Source organism: Ananas comosus, linkage group 2 (genome assembly GCF_001540865.1).
Source record: "Ananas comosus cultivar F153 linkage group 2, ASM154086v1, whole genome shotgun sequence".
In the NCBI taxonomy this organism is placed as follows: Eukaryota; Viridiplantae; Streptophyta; class Magnoliopsida; order Poales; family Bromeliaceae; genus Ananas; species Ananas comosus.
Window position 1 is genome coordinate 8239412 of NC_033622.1, and position 19383 is coordinate 8258794.

The following is a 19383-nucleotide window of genomic DNA, read 5'->3' on the forward strand; positions in this document are numbered from 1 at the left end:
GTCCACCCAATAAATGGACTGTTGTGTTGTGTGGTATACATTATATGATAGGTTTTGTAGAACTGTTCTTCTGTACCATTCATTTTTTTTAATAACACATCCTGGATTTGTGCAAATACTACCTTAGGATTGCCGCCATTATGCTCTCTCGATGTAGAGGTTGTGAAGTACCTTCCCCCTGAAATAATTTCAGAAATTAATGACATATACATGGGTGAGCTACATCACTTTATGGAAGCACATGAAGACGAGAACAGAAGTATAAAGTCTTGCAAGCGTACCATTTCATTGCCTGAGCAAGGTGATAATTCTTTAGCCTCATCAGGGCAGGCAGCGATCTCTGATGTTGGGGGACACACAGCTTATGAATTAAATGACTCTGTAGCAGGTCCCTTAAAGAAAGGCAAACTCCCAGGTGGTTACTCTGCAGTTGCCATCTCTAGTATTTCAACTCAGAGAAAGGTGAGTTGTTTGAGTTGTACATTATGTATAAATTAATTACTTTGGTGAATTACTTTTACTAGGTTCATCTCAAATTGATGAAATTATTCACATGTTACTGGAGGAGCTAGTTTTATGTTTCATCTGTTTAGATTGCAATGCCGACTGTAGACAACTTAAGTAGTAAACTTTATGTATACCTCTGGCACTTTAGTAAACTTTTTTTATATCTCTGGTTGATGCAGAATCGGGTGTGGATAGGATTGATTCGTTTAGGTTTTAAATTATTTTCTAATTTTACTTGCTAATTTGTTTTAGTCGTTTTGTGAAAATTTTTAGGATTTATCGTATGGAATAAATCCCTAAAAATTAGGGATATGGTTTAGATTTTTAGATATACTCGAATTATGAAAATATCCCTAAAATCTTGGGATTTGAATTGGATTAGGATTACGGTTGGAAGGTTATAAATATAGCCTATAATTTGTAATTTGGGGACGAGTTACGAAATTCAGTTTAATGTTTATGATTTGACTGCGGTCGTGGTATCTTCTTCCTTTTCTCTCTCTTGTTGTGTGCGCCGACAAAATTTTTCTTCCTAAAAGGTTCTACTTTCTCCTTCCTCATCTTTTCTCTTTCATCTATTTCTTTCTTATCTTTCTTCTAAATTTGCTTTCCTTTATTATTAGCTATTTTAAAAAAAAAATTACAACAAAAAAAAATCTGAAAATTAATCTGAAATTTTAGAAAATTCTAAATCTGTTTTTAAATTGATTTTGGGCTTCATCATTTGCAAGATAGATTAGGGTTTTCTTAATCTATCTTGCATTAGTTGGTATCAGAGACAAAGGTTGATCAATAAATTAATTTTCGAAGTGCCGACAAACGCAGAACTTAGTTCAATGCTTGAAGGATTTAAACTTTCTACCAACACTCGTTTTGAAAAGTTAGAAACTAATTTGCAATCAACTAATAACCAACAATTAGCGGAAATCAAACAACTTCTTGAAAACCTAATTCATTCTAAACCTTCACCGCTCACGGGCTCTTCTATAACATCTGCAACTTTTGTCCCACCTTTGTCCCACCAGAACATCATTTTTATTTCTTTTACCTCTTCTTTCCAAACTGTTATGAGATTTGATGGTGTTCATTCTTGAGTGCAAATTAATCAGCAATTTTCTCGTAATCTTATTTCAAGAAAATTGGTAGAAAAATTAAATCTTATGCCCTGCCGTTGTTCTTCTCCTTATCTTATTTCTTATGGTGGCACTATTATCAAATCTAACTATATTAAATCCGGCATACTCGCATGAATCAAAACATGCTTTTCTAGCCACAGAGGAAAATAAGTATATCTTTCATGATGATGGCATTCAATATGCTATTTTTCCAAAGTCAAGAAGTCGAAGTCGATGCAGCCACATCCAATCACATCCGACTTTTCACCACCTTCATCAACTCCTCCAACTTTGGAGTCATCTAGGCAGATTACGGAGCCGCCTGTTATTTCACCTTCGTTACCACCACCGAAGACTCCTTTTCTACTACAAGTTGAGTTTCAAACTGCAATCGTGGCTGAGATGGTGCTAACAAAGATTATTCGCATTCAGGCGATGGACTATATCATCATATCTGTGTTATGGTTTGGTGCTATCAACTTCTTCTTCTAATTATGTTGATCTCGAGGACGAGATCCTGTGCAGCGAAAGCGAATGATGCAGAATCGGGTGTGGATAGGATTGATTCGTTTAGGTTTTAAATTTTTTTCTAATTTTCGGAATTATTTTACTTGTTAATTTGTTTTAGTCGTTTTGTGAAGATTTTTAGGATATATCATATTGAATACATCCCTAAAAATTAGGGATATGGTTTAGATTTTTAGATATACTCGAATTAGGAAAATATCCCTAAAATCTTGGGATTTGAATTAGATTAGGATTACGGTTGGAAAGTTATAAATATAGCCTATAATTTGTAATTTGGGGTCGAGTTATGAAAATCAGTTTAATGTTTATGATTTGACTGCGGTCGTGGTATCTTCTTCCTTTCCTCTCTCTTGTCGTGTGCGCCGACAAAATTCTTCCTCCTAAAAGACTTTCTCCTTCCTCATCTTTTCTCTTTCATCTATTTCTTTCTTATCTTTCTTCTAAATTTGCGTTTCTTTATTATTAGCTATTTTTTAAAAAAAAAAATTACGACATAAAAAAAATCTGAAAATTAATCTGAAATTTTAGAAAATTCTAAATTTGGTTTTAAATTGATTTTGGGCTCATCACTTGCAAGATAGATTAGGATTTTCTTAATCTGTCCTGCATCAGTTTTGGGCTCAAGCATTGAACTATGTTCTGCGTTTGTCGGCATTTTAAAAATTAATTTATTGATCAACCTGGCTCTGATACCAAAAATTATGCAAGATAGATAAGGGTTTTCCTAATCTGTCCTGCATCACTTGTCATTCTTAAATTTGCTATTATCACTCGTTGGAATCAAGTTCCCTGGAGTTCATGTTAAAGGGATAGCTGATCATTCAAATTCATCAATTCCTTCAAGCATTGTACTATTTGAATTGCTCTCACCAACATATGTTATCATATGAAGTCTGGCATGATGATTCTGTCTCATTTATTCTTTAGGTCCATCACTTATTGGTATTTGAAGACATCTTACTTTATAGTCAAATTGTCTCTATTAACTTGCCTATTAACAAAGTCGAGAGGATGTATTCAATGCCTTTTACTGTGGCCAACCTGTTGAGATATTAACTACTTTCTCGTGCTTCTTCATTGCAATTTGATAGCTACCAAAGATTATCTGGTAATTCATTCAACTTGTCCCTTTATCTAATCATTAATCCAGGCCCAAGCTCTCTATATAGGAGATGTGCCAAACAAATGCAATGAGCTCAATGCAAAGATACAATGTCGATATTTGTCTTTTGAAAGATATGTGATATTTTTTTAACTACATTATCTATCGTATCTTTCGTAGATTCCCGCAAAGAATTTCATACTTATTTTCTTGATTTTTCCAGATGACGAAGGAGAGAAAACAAGTTGAAACTCCATATGCTTTTTGCTCAAGATCTAATGAATTGGGTAGTAACTTACCAAGGAGTAATGAGAATATGGATTTGATGCCGGGTTCTTGGAGTCAGGCGGATATTTCAATTCTGCAACAGTTACCTGAAGATGTTAGAACTGACTCATATGAGTTGACTCCGCAGAGGGCAAGAATAAGCAATGATTCATATGATTTGACAAGTGAATTGCTTAAATCTAGTGGAAATCAGAATTTGAAATGTTCTAAAATATCTCTTTTTTCAGGAAGCCCTCCAAAATGGGTTGAAAAGTTTAAAGTTAGCAATTGCTTGATTTTAAATGTTATTGCTGAATTCTACGCTAAAAGTAGAGCCGATGCTCTTCTATCTTCGATTTTACAGTCAGTAATCTCTTTCCTCCCTTTGGCTTCGGAAAAAAGCAGTGAAGAAAGGGATGAAGCTATTTCATGCCTGTGCGAGCTTCTTACGCAGTATATTATCCTGAAGATTGAGTCTGATATTGAGGAGCTCTACAATTGTTTTTGCCTTTTGAAAAGGTATCTTTTTCTAATAGTTACTTTTGTAGGTATATGGCAAATTACTTCTTTTAAACAAATGTTCTTTGCCATAATAGTTTGGATTTGGTAAATATTTTCATTATACCATACTGGCATCTATTGATATTTACATTAGATATTTCTATTATAAATTATGCTACTATATATCAATAGTACCAAACACTTGATGCTATCGAGTTTTCGGCCATTGGATGAAAGGATATATGGTTAGGACGATAGTGGTCTCCTAGGGTTGAGTGGGTGGTTTAGTTGAACAGTATAATCTAATGGGTGGAAATGATCATAGAGTAAATCTAACAGTAGAAACTAATCTAATGGGTGGAAATGATCATAGAGTAAATCTAACGGCAGAAAACTCGATAGTACTAAGAGCTTGGTACTATCGATAGTATAGTAGCTGGACTCTTCTATTATTCAATTGCTAAGACAACATTTTTACTGTATATCCGCCAAGACAAATTAGACTATTGTCAATCGATTGCGCAGTTTAATTGGCTTTTGAGGGCATGAAGATACTTGTACAATGGAAGTAAAGATCATTGAAAGGGTGTGCCAAGACTTGCAACTCTAAACATTATCATCATTAATTTTGCTACATTTATTGGTCAGAAGCTACGGGTACCATTTGCTCTTTGTATGTCATATTAGATGCAATATAATGTGTAAATAATGGAATAAAGTCAAATTGAATTTGAGAATTAAGTTGGTCAAATATTGACATCAGTATGATTGATTTTCAATGAACTATCTAGTAAAATCTACTTTTACCTATGGTCATATTAAGTAGTTCCTATTGGCATAACATCTGTAATGATTGGGAAGATATATAAGAGGAGCTTTGACCTTTTATGTGGGCCAAATGCATTTGTTCACAAAGTGTCATCCGTCTAGCCCTTTTTTACTGAAAACACTACAGAAGCTCATTTGAAAATTCTCAGTGTGCATAGATTTTGCTACAAACATAAGTCCATTATGCTTACACGGCGTCAGGACAAAAGAACTAACATGTTCATTTTACTCTTGTATTATATAGAACAGCGAAAATCAAGTCTACATATACTCAACTGAACTTTTACAAATCTTTAATTTATACGCATCTTAAAATATTTCCTGATTCAATATAAGGTATGAGTAACTGATGTGGAACCCATGGTTTCAAGTGCCGGCCTGTGCCATGGTTTCTGATTCGGAATTGTCTTTCATTCCAAGGCATAACTTGTTTGTATCCATGCGCTTCATATTAGCCTGGAGTTCGCTCCCAGCAATATAGCCATCCCTACCCTATCACGTCAATCCCCCAAGCCTTTTATCCATTCTCATTCGATCATGAAGGAGGAGCAAGTCAACATAGAAGAAACTCACACTGTGTTTTTGGATTTTTCAAAACTCCTTAGACATGCAGAAGAGAAATGCTACCCCTACTCGGACCAAGACATAACTTATACCAAAACTTTATTGCCATCACTACCAAATCCACCAATCGACCTATGATTTGGGGATAAACCATCAAAATAGCATGCTAGGATTCCAAACAAACCATCTCTAGGGTTTAAAAACCTATCACAAGAGATCTACCATGAGAGGTTTGGAAGCTTACCTCTCCAAGAGCTCCAAGATGAAGAAGAAGATGAAGATGAAGATGAGGAAGAGGATCTCCTCCTTGGTCCTCTTCTTCTTTTCCTTTCCTTTCTCTTTTTCTTCTTCTCTTTTCTCCTTTCTTTCCTTTCTTCTTTTCCCCCTTCGCACGATCAGAGGGAGAGGGAGAGGCTGAGGGAGTGAGAGAGAGAGAGAGAGGAAAAGGTCTCTCTCTAATACCCTCTCTCATTTTGTAACAATATCCCCAAAGGCCCCTTCATTTTTCATCTCTTACACAGCCCTCACTGGGCATTCTGCGCGCGGAGGGACCGGTCTCCCCGACCAGGGACCGGTCCCCGAGAGCTCTCCCAGACAGCATGCGTACGGGAACCGGTCTTTCCCTGAGGGACCGGTTCCCAGGAGACCGGTCTGCCCACCAGAGACCGGTCCCCGAGAGCTCGTCTCGCGGGACTTAGCCGATTTTCGGCTATTTCCGCTGGGATCACCTACGGGGACCGGTCCCTCCCTGACCAGGGACCGGTCGCACCAGCGACCCCAGCCTCTGCTGATAGGACCGGTCTCTCCTACCAGAGACCGGTCCCCTAGGGCAACTTCAGCCCAATAATGCAATTTGCATGATTTGCCCTCGCGGACTCCATTCCAATGCACTTCTTGGACTTTGTGCATCCTAAGCTTTTCCAAAGCTTATCCAATCGACCGTTAGTCGATTCTGGACGAGTTGCAACTCTCGGATTTCGAGAATTCATATTGTTACAGCCTCGGCCCTCCAGGCGGAAACGAATGCCGGAAGATCCTTTTCTTCAATATCTTTGCATCGGCTCGACGAATCGCCAAACCGACTTCACCAACACGTTAGAATACCTAGCAATTAGGTTTACAACCACCCAAATGAGATCAAAACCCTAGATTTTCCAAAACCCCATTTTGGAGCCCTAGGTTGCAACTAGGCAAAAATCCACTAATTGATCTCTAGATTCAAGCATTAATCAACTATTTAGCATGCTAGGATTCCAATCAAACCCATTCTAGAAATTAAAACCCATAATCTAGAAAGCTACCATCATTGAGCATCGAAAGCTCACCTCTAAGTTTGCTCCAATGGCCCAAAGAGGAAGAAGAAGAAGTAGAGCTCCTTCTTTAGACCTTCTCCTCCACCTTCTCCTTCTTTGTTCCACTTCTTAGAGAGAGAGAAAGAGATCTTAGAGAGAGAGAGAGAGGGAGCTAGGGTTGAGAGAAAGTGAGAAAGAGAGATAGCCATCCCCTCTCTTTATCTCCCATTCATGTAACAAGTGCAATTAAGCCCCTCAACTCTTAGCCTCACCAACAGCCCAAAATGGGCATTTTTCGCTCTCGGGGACCGGTCTCTCCCTGCCTGGGACCGGTCCTAGAGGGACCTCCAGCCCAGACTTAGCCAAATTTCAGCTTTCGTCCGTTTTCGCTCGTTTTCGCTCGTTTGACCTCCGATTCTTTTCAAATCAAACCGAGACTCCCCAAACATATTTTCGAGCATGTTTTCATCATCTTTTCATCCATGCTAATACCGAATTTAGTTCACGGCCCAACATAGCCTTTCGGGTTCCGTTTTCGCGCCTACGCGCACCGAAACGCCCGAATACTCTCGAACTTCACCGAACTTCACCGGAACCATTCAAATGGCTTTCCAACCAAACGTACACCGTAACTTCATAATCTTAGTGTCACGCCCCGGATTACATGTTCCCCAGGCACGCCGACAAATCCGTCGTATACAAAGAAATTTTTCCTGTAACGAAGCGATAGCTGTCTCTGTAAAATATACAATACTATAAACAATAGTGTAGAGCTGAAAAGAACTAAGCAGGTAGAACGAATAAATCTCATATACATACAAACTAACAAGTACAAAAACACTCGCTCCAGCGAGTTCTAGTATCAGTATGTACATAAGCTCAAAATAAAAACACTACTACCTGCAGCTAGTGATCCTCTAGCACGACGCTTCGTCGGGTGGGGCTCTAGTTCGCGACGCCCTTGCCTCGATCCGCCTCTGAAGACGCAGTAGCCGGAACAGCAGGCTCTGCAAAACACAGGGTAACAACTGGGCGTGAGAACCACTGTAAAAATAAGTAGTCCTCAGTGGGTACCGCCCTCAAAATCATCGGCTCACCCACTAAGACTACAGTAGGAAATAAGGCTAAAAGGTAAACCTGGAAAGAAATCCACAGCTACATGCCACTACACTATCCCACTGTGACTACTATCAATTCTAACCCAATCTCATTAGGGACTGTGTACGCACTCGTCCCGTCTGTCTAAGTCGCGCTACCTCCACGCTAAACAGTCCGTGGATAGCAACTAATCAGCGACATCAACGCGAAAGCACAAAGCCAGACTCCGGAACGGCACTCGTGGGCGCGACCCAACCGAGTATGCAAGCGTATCTCTGTCGAGCTCAATCAGGCTCTCACAGGCTAAAGTCAAGAAAATAGGTCTAACAGTACTACCAACCCCTAGTCACGTGCTCTCGGCACAATCTGATATCGGAACGATCAAATCCGGGTCCGCCGTCAACCACTACGGCACCCACTAATCCGGAACACTGTAAACACTACTGTAAAAATCGGCTCGGCATCCCAGCACGAGCGTAACTGAAATCTGAATTATCTGGGATACTCACTATGAGGATACTGTAACAGTATAAAAATATAACGGCCCCTAGGGCTAAATCAGGTAGTTCAACATATGCCAGGTCCCGAATGCTGGTTTTCTCCTATGTTTTATCCAAGTCCTACATGTATGATTAATAACAATTAATAACATGCTCCCAATTCAGTTTATATGTCTAAAACATACCTACTCATGAATTTGAGCTAAACAATAACAATTTGTAATATTAACGATACATGTCGACCAACAATACTATAGGAGTAGGATTTCGATGATAAACCCACCTCAAACGTTAATCACAATCCGGTGTGACATTGAAAACGACGGAATCGGACCCTTGCCCAGCCTCCCCATGCAGCGACTAAGATGCTCGCGTGCTCGAACGGCTCCGCGGCGCAACGTAGGTGTCGATCCGAGCTCCAACGGCACTCCACCCGAGTTCCACATCAATGGACCAAGCTAAAGAGATGAACGAGATAATTAATTCTCTCTAAAGTCTCAGGTGGATATATATATTGGTTGAGTAGGTGGGTGGATAACCATAAAAAAAAATTTACAATTACACCCCCCACCAACTCAATCAAGGATATTACACTTAGAAGTCCGGCACCTTACAGTTTACTACTGCTTTGTCTGGGCAACCCTCTTCCTCGCATCAGAAAGAACCCTCTTCCTCGCATCAGAAAGAGAAGGCACGCCAGGCATCTAGAGGGCGAGTGAATGCGGTGACTTAACAGAACATAGCTTGTACCTCTTTCCTTGGTTGCCCACCAGTGAAATCCCGATTTCAAACTGAGATTGAGGGTATTTAGCTCGCTTCTTGCTATTTGATGATCCAACCTCGGATATAGTTTATGGCCGCTTTTTTTCCTTTCCTTTGCTCGTAGCTTCTCTCTCGACATGGGCCACCACTGCTCCATGCTTAACTAAAAAGGCTCAGTCCGCCACCTCTTGGCAGGTTTGGAGGATCGATAGTTGGACCAGCCATTAGATGTTCTGTCGTAACCCTCTCTCAAATTTTCAAGCTTTGTGTTGGTCATCTCGAATTACATATAGTATACAGTTGACGATTCGAGAGAATTCTCGCTTGTATTTTAGCATTGTCTTCTTCCTTAATTAGAGTTCCAAATCGCTTTCCAACTGTTGCTTCAGACTCTTTGGTAAGAAGAAGAGTCACTCCTTTAAAGCCTTGTATGTAGGGGGAGAAAGGTCAACAGCTCAATCAGCTCATTGATTCCTGCCATCAATAAGCTGCCTCGTCTAGAAAATGAGTAGCTAATGATACCTTTTGCTCCATAATATACGAGCCTCCTACAGCTTTTTCATGGTGTTAACCCACTTCTCGACCATCTGCCTTAAAGTGGGCGGATTGAATCTCTTGAACTTTGCCAAATTTGCACTAGCCGAGGCCCACTTTGCTGTGAGTCTTGTCGTCAATTGTAGAGGTGGAGCTACCCCAGTGTTGCTCGGTAGCCTGCCGCAACCGGTTCAATAATTACAAGTGTTGCGATCGTAGTCAATGGATTGGCTGCCACGGCAACCCTAGGTGGCACCCCAAAAGTAGCAGTAGTGGCACTAGCTGCAATAGTTGGAACATCCGCAGGAGGGTTTGCAGCCACTCCCGATGTTTGCATAGGAGATAGGGCCCGACTAGTTTAAGCAGTTGCCTGCTGTTGTGCCAACTATTGACCAAGCCTAGTTAGGGTCACCATCTGATCGTTGAGTCGTTGGAACAGATCAGCGTTGAATGTTTGGGTAAAAGTCACAACAACTCTCTAGAGTTTTGTATTATATATATATATATATATATATATATATATATATATATATATATATATGAACAGGTGTATGTAAGGTATAGGTCAATTGTCATACAACTAGATTAGTAACAAATTTGTAATAAATATTGGTTAATTTGGACTAACTTCAATTCAATCACCCCCAATATAGGGCTTTTTTTGCAAATAGCCCCCTGAGAAATTTTTATTTTAAAACTAGCCCTATCAAAATTGAAATTGCAAAAATGGCCCTGGCCCTGCCATGAAGGCACCACGTTAGCGCCATGCGGGCAGGGCTGGGACCAGGTAATTAAGTTGAACACGGTGAACTATTCACCGTGTCTAAACACGGTAGTTCACCGTGTCTGAACACGATGAACCATTCACCGTGTTTGAACATGGTGAATGGTTCATCGTGTCCTACGTAAGCCCGTGTCCATAATACACTGGACACGGTGAATGGTTCACCGTGTTCAGACACGGTGAATGGATCACCGTGTCCAATTTATTATATACACATCACTTGGCCTTGCGTCCAAGCCAGTCGGAGAGAGCCCGTGTATAATACATGAAAGACGGGGAACCATTCACCGTGTCTTTAACACGGTGAATGAATCACCGTGTCTAGACAGGGTGAACCATTCACCGTGTTCAATAGAACTGCCAGGGACTTAGCCATTTTTGTTAGCGCAAAAAACTAGATCAACAATACAATACAACATCACAACAAGATCATCACAACAGTACAATACAACATCACAACGCAACAACAAATTCAATGCAACAATACAAGTAATTCAGCATTAACAATACAACAACAAATCCAACAGAATATCAATGAAGTATCAATACTAGATAATCACAACAAAATATCAAAAATTAAAGCAAGTTTTTCAATAATATAGAAATATAATATCATGTCTGTGGGTCTAAAATGTAGAGTAGTTCTAAAATGGGTAACCTTTTAGAAAGTAGGGCGTCACATTTGGTCTTAATCATTTATCTATCTGAAACATTTAAAGATTTTTTTTAAAAAAAACAAATGAATAATTAAAAAAAAATAAAGTGAACAGAGATAAGGTCTGTGGTCTACATATGGTTAGGGGTGTCAACGAGCCGAACATGAGAGAGCTCTGGAGCCGGATTTTACGTAAAGTAAATGATTTTATCTTGAACTTGGGTGATTTACTTACAATTGCATATTTGTAGGTTTTCATCTGTGTCAAAGTTGTTCCTTGAAGTACACAAAGGAGTGTTTCCTTTTCTACAGGTATTGGTAACAGTTATACCTTTCAACTGCTAAAAATGTTATGGGTGATTCTGTTCTCTTTCAGTACGATGCTACTATCTATGTATGAAGCAACTAAATATTCTTATTGCTATTGATTATTTGGCTAAAATAGTGCTTTTCAATGTTTCCTGTCGAATTACAGCCAAATGCACTTATAATCATCCCATTGGATATTATTTCTATTGGTTTCCTGGCACTTCATTTCATTATATACTCTTCATTTTTTTTTTATTTGTGATGCTGCATAGCCTTTGTACTGATGATTGAATATGTTATGCTCACTTCTTTCTTTTCTTTGAAAGGAAAGCATAGAGTGGAGTTCGCTACATAAATGTTCTAGGTGAAATAAGTGTCAAAGTAGATGATCTTCTACTGACATGCGGGTAAAATAATTGATTAAGTTGGTAGAAATATGTCGATAGGATACCAGGATATGGCTGGCTTGTTCTACAAGTCATATAATATCTATTAATTTTGCTTGCAACAGTCCAAGCCAATAGTAATCCTTTTCATGTTAAATTGTAGAAATATGTCGATAGGATATCAAGATATGGCTGGCATGTTCTACAAGACAAATAGCTATTAATTTTACTTGCCACAGTCCAAGACAGTAGTGACCCTTTTAATGTTAAATTATGAATTTTGGCTCTTATTACTGGATATGTTCCTCAGATGAAGGATAAAAGAAATTGAATTAGAATCTGCAAAATGGATTGAAGATTGATCAATTGATATTTAGAGTGTGGTTTACTGCCCTATATACCCTATGACAATAGCACATCAAAAATTAAATCTATTATTGAGTGGCAGACGCTAAAAAGTATGTAATCCATATCCTAATTGACTGTTCTTTAGCCTAGAAACAAACTCGAATTTTGTCATTCAGTATCTTTTTGTTTATGTATCATTTTACACCAAATAGTTTTAACATAATTGTCTAGTGTATTGCAGTATTCGTGTTACTGGGGATTTTGTACTTAAGCTGCTGGTTTTCAGAATCATAACTCTACATTTCACTCTACTCGACGACGCTATTTTATAGCTATTACTTAACAAATTTCTTCCTATATAAACTGTTGCAGGCTTCTACTGATGCGTATTATGGTGGAAACTTCTATCTCCCGATTGTCGAATAGTTCTACTTCAAATGAAGGTTGTTTTACAAACCTTGGATGGATCATGTGGTAAATTTCTTGCTATATCAGCTGGAAACGGGAAGAAAATAAGTGCGGATGGAAACAACAGCAGCGACTCTTGTTTCTCCCTATCCTGTGATTTTGGGCTATTTAAAGTTGTCTAAAAACAGTGCTCTAATTTACACTCCGGAAGATTGATGGAACTGCGGTGTGCTTGTTTTCAAATCATATTTCTTTCATTGGAGTTCTCGAAAACTGTAGTACAAACGAATGCTAGCTCTTTAATATCATTATGTGATGCAGGATTCTTTTGTGCTGTGAGAAGCCAAAGTTACGTAACTATTATAGTGTTAAATGCTAGTGACATACTTTACGAAGTTCTCTGGCACAAACTATCTCTAGGGATGCTGGAAGACTTGATGTTCACTAACTTTTCATTTGGCAGGATAACAGAGTTTTCTGGGTATAGACTTGTGCAGTAAATTGTTTTTAGTATTGGAATTCTACACAGTGCTTCCTGAGATTGTTGCTCCTCGTATAGTTGTGTCAGTAATGAAGTTTGGCATTAGGGCCATTATTCCTTCTAGATTAAATTTGAACTCTTGGACATTGAGATGTGGGCTCAAGTTTTAAGGGTTTTTTGTAATTTAGCCAAAAATTGTACCAAGAGCTCAAGATCGAACAATCTAAGTCTGTGTTCTTGACGTTGAGACACAGGCTCAAATTTAGGGGTTTTTTGTAATCTAGCCAAAAATTGTACCAAGAGCTCGGGCGTTGAACAATCTAAGGCTGTCCCCTTACCATTGACAAACACTAGGCAGATTAAGTTTGTCAAATATTTATTTTGGTGTTGTATAATGCATATTCTCTGTGAAAGTAATGTGCAAACCACGAACGTTTTTTGCTATCTTATTTTTCTCCTCTAAAATAATATTTTCTTTCCGCTTGGATTAAAAGTTTTTGTTCTCTTGAATTTGTGTCGTTCTGGAGGAGAACAACTTTAGGGTTTGCTCATGCCACACATATTTCTCGTCTTCATTTGGTTTGGAGTATTACCAGTCAAATTGTTAATTATGCCTTTCCTCCGATCAAGTAATTCAGCGCCGCAGATTTTACATGAGATTATATTAAACAAAAAGGCCTTTTTGTGTAAAAAATTGATTGGTTTTATATTTTTGTAAAATCAAACCTTCTTTTCCGATTTTGTAGATTGCGAATGGATGTTGAGAAACTGATCAAAGTAGCAGTTCTCTCTCTCCTTTCTTTCTCCCTCTTGTAGATTGCGAATAAATTTTGAGAAACTGATCAAAGTGGCAGTTCTCTCTCCTTTCTTTCTCCCTCGCCTCCCTCTTTTGCGGATTGTGAACGGATATTGAGAAACCGATCAAAGTGGTGGTTCTGTCTCTCCTCCCTATTTTGTAGATTGCGAATGTATTTTGAGAAATTGATCGAAGTGGTGGTTCTCTCTCCTCCGCACCCCCCAAGTGACGGTTCTCCCCTCTCCCTCTGCCACCACGCTCCTACCTTGCTAACTTGTTTGTTGTTGCAAAATTGATCGAAGTGGTGGTTCTCTCTCCTCCGCACCCCCCAAGTGGCGGTTCTCCCCTCTCCCTCTGCCACCACGCTCCTACCTTGCTAACTTGTTTGTTGTTGCTGACGGTGTCGGTATCGTTTCAAATGCAGCACGGATTGCGGAGATGAGGGATGACGGTGCCGGTAGCGGCACAACGTGGCGGGGTGTAGAAGCTAGAGGGGCGAGGGAGAGGAAGGACATTAATGTACTCTTTTTATTTTTTTTTCTTTTCTTGTAAAAGAGAATAAAATATTACACTATTCGATTGTGTTGCACTAGCTAATTAGTTCAGCAGACCGCAATAGTACAACATATAGTAGTCAGCTGGTGTAACCTTTTTTCAATATTGCACTATTTGATAATATATTGCATTATCTACAGTACATGGTTCTATTTTACAGTTTTTTGTACTTATAAAATAATACAATATACATTCAAATAATGTGTTACTTATATTCCTCCTTAATGGAGCAAGAACAAAAGAAGAAAAAGGACATCGATACTCCTTTCCTCTCCCTCCTCCGCTTGCACGTCGTCGTCGTTGCAATCTCAGCCTCCTCGACCTTCACCTACCCATTGTTAGGGGTAACACCTCCAAGCTCATCGCCTTTGTGTTTGCATCCCAAACCTGTGACAGCAGTTGCTGAGGAAGAAAAGGGAGAGGATGGGGGAGGAAGATAGTAAACGAGAAGAAAAAGGAGGGGGGCGATGATGGCACAATGGCATCGTCGGAGATAAAAGGAATGAGAGAGAAAGGGGAGAGGAATAAAGTTATGTAGGTTAAATTTCTAAAATTCTAAACCAAATTAGTAAAATCCAAAAAAGCAGCCTGATATTGCAAAAACATAAAATACGAAAATTATGAAAATAATAAATTTTTTACGCAGCTCTTGCTTATATACCCCTCATTATAATTCAGAATTTCAAATCTAGCCCTCTATTTCTAAAATACCTTTCTAAACTCGAAATCTTATTAGCAAACCCTAGGGTTAAAGGCATATTTGAAGGAATTTTTGAAAATCAACAAGAACATTTTGGTCCATTAGGGCTATATTAGATATTTTTAAAGTTTTGAAGGGTATATTAGATATTATCCCAAATTATATTCTTACCGGTCTGTGGAAAAGATTTATTGAATTGATTGAATTTAACTTAATTAATCTTTTAACTCAATAAATCTGGTGTGCACCTAATAAATGATTAATGTATACTATCTACTCCTTTTGGAAAAGGAAAACGCTACTGGTACACCCCTATTTGGGATGTATATTTTACATTCCAAACAAGGGTGATAGAGATTAACTCAATTTAAATTAGCCTTTTATTCTCACTCATTATTTTATTAAACCTACTACTATTTTCCTCCCCCTCCTCCACTCTCTCTCTCTTTCTAAAATGTGCGCTTGCCTTCTCTCTCGTTGATTTTTCTGCTCCGTCATGCTCGTCTTTGCTCGCTCGCTTCGCTTGCTCGCCTCTACTTTCCTCTTGTGTTCCTTTCTCATTGCTCTCTCTTGCTTGCATGATGTCCCTCTCTTTTTCTCAGGTGTCCCCCTCTCGTTCATCCGTTCATAGGTTAACTCTCGCCCAAAATGTAGGGCGAATTTCCATCTCTCACCTACTTCCTTCCTCTTGACTCATTCTTCTCGTCTCTTGCTGCTATTGCCTTTGCCTCACCGTCCTTGTCACGCCCCGCCCCGAGTTCGCTACCTATTTGGCACGATTCGGGCGCGGCGAACGGACCGCCGAACGGACAGCACCTCCTCTGTCCGCCCAAGGCTCGAACTACTAGATTGTGTACAACAAGTTCCCAGGAAACAACTTGGATACATACACAATCAATCAACCATAACAATTACGAGAGCACAACAGTGCATATCAACAAGAGCAAGCAACACGTGTAAAGCTTACAAGTGAAAAAGAGAGATGTACTTAACTATTAACTCATTTAAACTTATACAATTATTTTATCCTTTACATTCTTCCAAAAATATAGGTACAATACATACGATCCTCTCAAACCTTACCCTATACATCAATCTACACTCAAACATAAGTACAGGGTAGGGCTAATGCAAAAGGAGGTAAGCTAGCTATATACATATACCGCTAGGGCGCTACGCCCTTGCCACGATCCTCCCCGAGGGCGCTCGAACTCGGACCTGCAACATGGTGGAGTGAGAACTACGAATAGTTCCCAGTGGGTTCGGCCGCCGACTCCGCCGATCTCCCCACTAGGTCTTAAGCAGGCACAGATAGATATGCAGATAGAGAGACATATAACTAAAAGCAGTAACAGTAATGAACAACTATGATCTATCTGTCACGCCCCAAGACCGCTACCAATTTGGTCCGGCCCCGGGCGCGTCGAACAGACGCCGAACGGACAGGACCTCCCCTGTCCGTCCAAGGCTGACCAACAGATCATGTATAAGAATTTACCCAGGAATTAATTCATAAATACACGATCAAAAAGCACCACCAGTGCTACCAAGACGAGAGCAAGATACAAGTATGGAAATATACAGGTACATAAAGAGAGAAGATGCTATCTATTACATTCATTGACTTAATACATTCGATTACATCTTTTACTTTCTTCCCAAAATATAAATACCATCGCTCGACCTCACCCTATACAACATCTACTCTCAAATACAAAAGGGTGACGGCTAATGCAAAAAGGGAGGTAGCTAATGCGACTAGAGCGCCGGGCCCTTACCGCGATCCTCACGCTCACCGGGGACACCCGAACTCGAACCTGTGGTGAAAATGGGGGTGAGAACTAACTTCCTTAGTTCCCAGTGGGTTCGGCCGCCGACTCCGCCGATCTCCCCACTAGGTCCAAGTCGGGCACAAGTAGATAATCGATAGATAGATAGATAAGGAAAGCGGTAAATGACAGAAGTAAAGCTACGCTACTATGCCCAATCATAAATATATGAATGCATGTACAATGAAATAGATAAACAACTAACCCATTATCATGTCCAAAGGTAAAGCTATTTACTCGTTCATCAATCTCATTTACTTGTTTCTTAATCTCGTGGCTTCCCTGAAGGAGCCTACTGCTCACTAGCCATCTCGAAGGTAGGGAGGGTCAACTCGCACTACGAACCGAGACCGTCTGCCGGGGCCTAAATAGGCAAACCCTTGGGACCCAAAATAGGCGATCCCACGTGACCAACATCCGGAGCGCACTACTTGTGTGGGGCTTCCATCACAAGATTTAGAAACAGACCGTGAGCATGATCCAATCCTCGTCTCGAGAATACCCTATCCTCTAGGGTTACAATCATCATATAGTCCATAGGTTTCACATACACTACGACTCATATGTGTCGTTTGTTCTTTTGCTTACTATCAACTAAATTGCCACTCGTCCATTGTTTACTATCGACTAGATGCCACTCGTTCTTTGTTTAACATTAGACCAACCATTGAGCCCATCACTTTCTCTGCACTATAGGATTCCCAAGTCTCGACCCAATCCTTATCAATCCACTATATCAAATATTCAATACATGCTACGATATCATCAAGGAAGGCATAAGGAAAGGCAATGCATAATCATCCTATAATGCAATAATACAAGATGCAAGGATCGACATGTACTAAGACATAGAAGGGAGCCCGATTGCTTCGGGATGGACACCACCCACCTCTTGGCGATGCCGCGAAGGTAGAAAACTCGACGTTGCGGTTCTTGTACGCCGCTTCAACTCCTCGGGGCAAAGCGAGCCCTCGAGTACCCGATTCGGCGATAACTCCGCACTCACTCGTCGGATCGGCAAACCATCTTCGCCGACGCGTTCCGAGACCTAGCAATTTGGTTTACGACCTATTAAAATAGATCAAAACCCTAGATTTACCAAAATCCCAAATCCGTGCCCTAGAATGGCAACGGGGAAGAAATCCGTGGTGCGAGCTTCGATTTCGAGCTCGAACCATCTACTTATCCCCAATAGGTTCCATTTGAACCAATCCTGATCAACAAAACCCAACCCTAAGAAATCTACCATGAGTGGGTTTGGAGCTTACCTCTAAGCCAAGCTCCAAGCTTGCCCTAGGTTGGAGGAGAGAGGGAAGAATATGATCTTCTTCTTCTTCTTGGACTTCTCCTTCTACTTCTTCATCTTTTCCTTCTTTTCTTTCTTCTCCTTCTTCTTCTCCTTCTTTTCTTTCTTTTCTAGAGAGAGAGGGAAAGGGTGTGAAAGAGAGAGAGAAAGAGCAACTGAGGGAGAGAGAGGGGTCCCCCACCTTTATTAAAGGCCATTTTGTAGATAGCCCCCTCAACTTTTCATTTCCTGAAACAGCCCTCCCTGGGCCATTTTCGCAGCGAGGGACCGGTCCCTGCTCGGGGAGACCGGTCCCCGAAAGCTGCACAACCAGGCAGAGGGGATTTCGCGTTCGGGAACCGGTTCTTGCTTGAGAGACCGGTCCCCGGGAAACCGGTCCTTGTCCGAGAGACCGGTTCCCGAAAGCTGAGTTTTCGGGACTTAGCCAAATTTTGGCTATTTTTGGCTAGGCCAACGTTCGGGAACCGGTGTATCATAGAATTGTTCAATAGGACGAGTGGCATCTGTTAACCTTAATATTGAACGATGGATTAAGTAGATGCATAGAGTGGCTATGAGAAATTATATAGTTGAATATATTTGCTATCACCCCTGGCTTGGGGCTAGGGTCGTTCCTAATTCATGAGATTGGATCGAGCCTCACTTAGCTGTCTGCACCTGTGGCAAGGTTAGCTTACTCGCAGGTAGTGCACTCCGAAGATTTGGACGCGAGGGGGGCCGGGATGTAGTGCCCTTGGATCAGTTTGTGTGTCCGCTAGGCCCGGTCTCGGGGGTGGCCCGTTGAATAGCTAGCCACCTCCCCTATGAGCTTTGAGACGTGAGCTGTGAGCGAGCCCTTGACGTTCGCTGAGATAGATTGGGTAATCAGAGCAGTGCATTGTTGTTGAGCATAATAGATTAGCAGCCAGCTTCTTATTATGAGTTCCAATGATTGCATCGCACTTGCGATTGAGGCATTGATAGTGTTAAGGAAGTGATTCTTGAACTCGAGGATTAGACTTCAACTAGAATCGACTATCCGTCGACAGGTGCGTAGGATTCGGAAGTCCGAATAGGTGTATTAATAATTATAAAGGGCATTAAAGAAGGGTCCTGTGGGCAGCTACCCAGTCTGCAAAATCTGCACTTGGCAGAATTGTCTACGGGACCGGGTCCTGGCAGGAGGGCCGGTTCCATAAGGCTGGGCTGCGGGTCTCTGATTGGAGACCTCGGTCCTAGTAGTAGCGGA

General features: G+C 40.5%; 1 protein-coding gene across 10 annotated transcripts in view; it reads left to right on the forward strand.

Annotated features, from left to right (window-relative positions):
* LOC109728471 (DNA repair protein REV1) overlaps window positions 1–13023 on the forward strand; it is a 107025-nt gene extending 94002 nt beyond the window's left edge. For 3 of the 10 annotated variants that reach the window (XM_020258926.1, XM_020258950.1, XM_020258905.1), the window contains 4 exons: window positions 128–462; window positions 3476–4038; window positions 11289–11349; window positions 12453–13023. In XM_020258926.1, the coding sequence (XP_020114515.1) occupies window positions 128–462; window positions 3476–4038; window positions 11289–11349; window positions 12453–12506 (1013 nt within the window). In that variant the 3' untranslated portion in view covers window positions 12507–13023. Of the gene's footprint in view, window positions 1–127; window positions 463–3300; window positions 3452–3475; window positions 4039–11288; window positions 11350–12452 lie in introns of those variants that run through there. The other 7 variants (XM_020258918.1, XM_020258936.1, XM_020258931.1 and 4 more) reach the window with 6 other exon arrangements.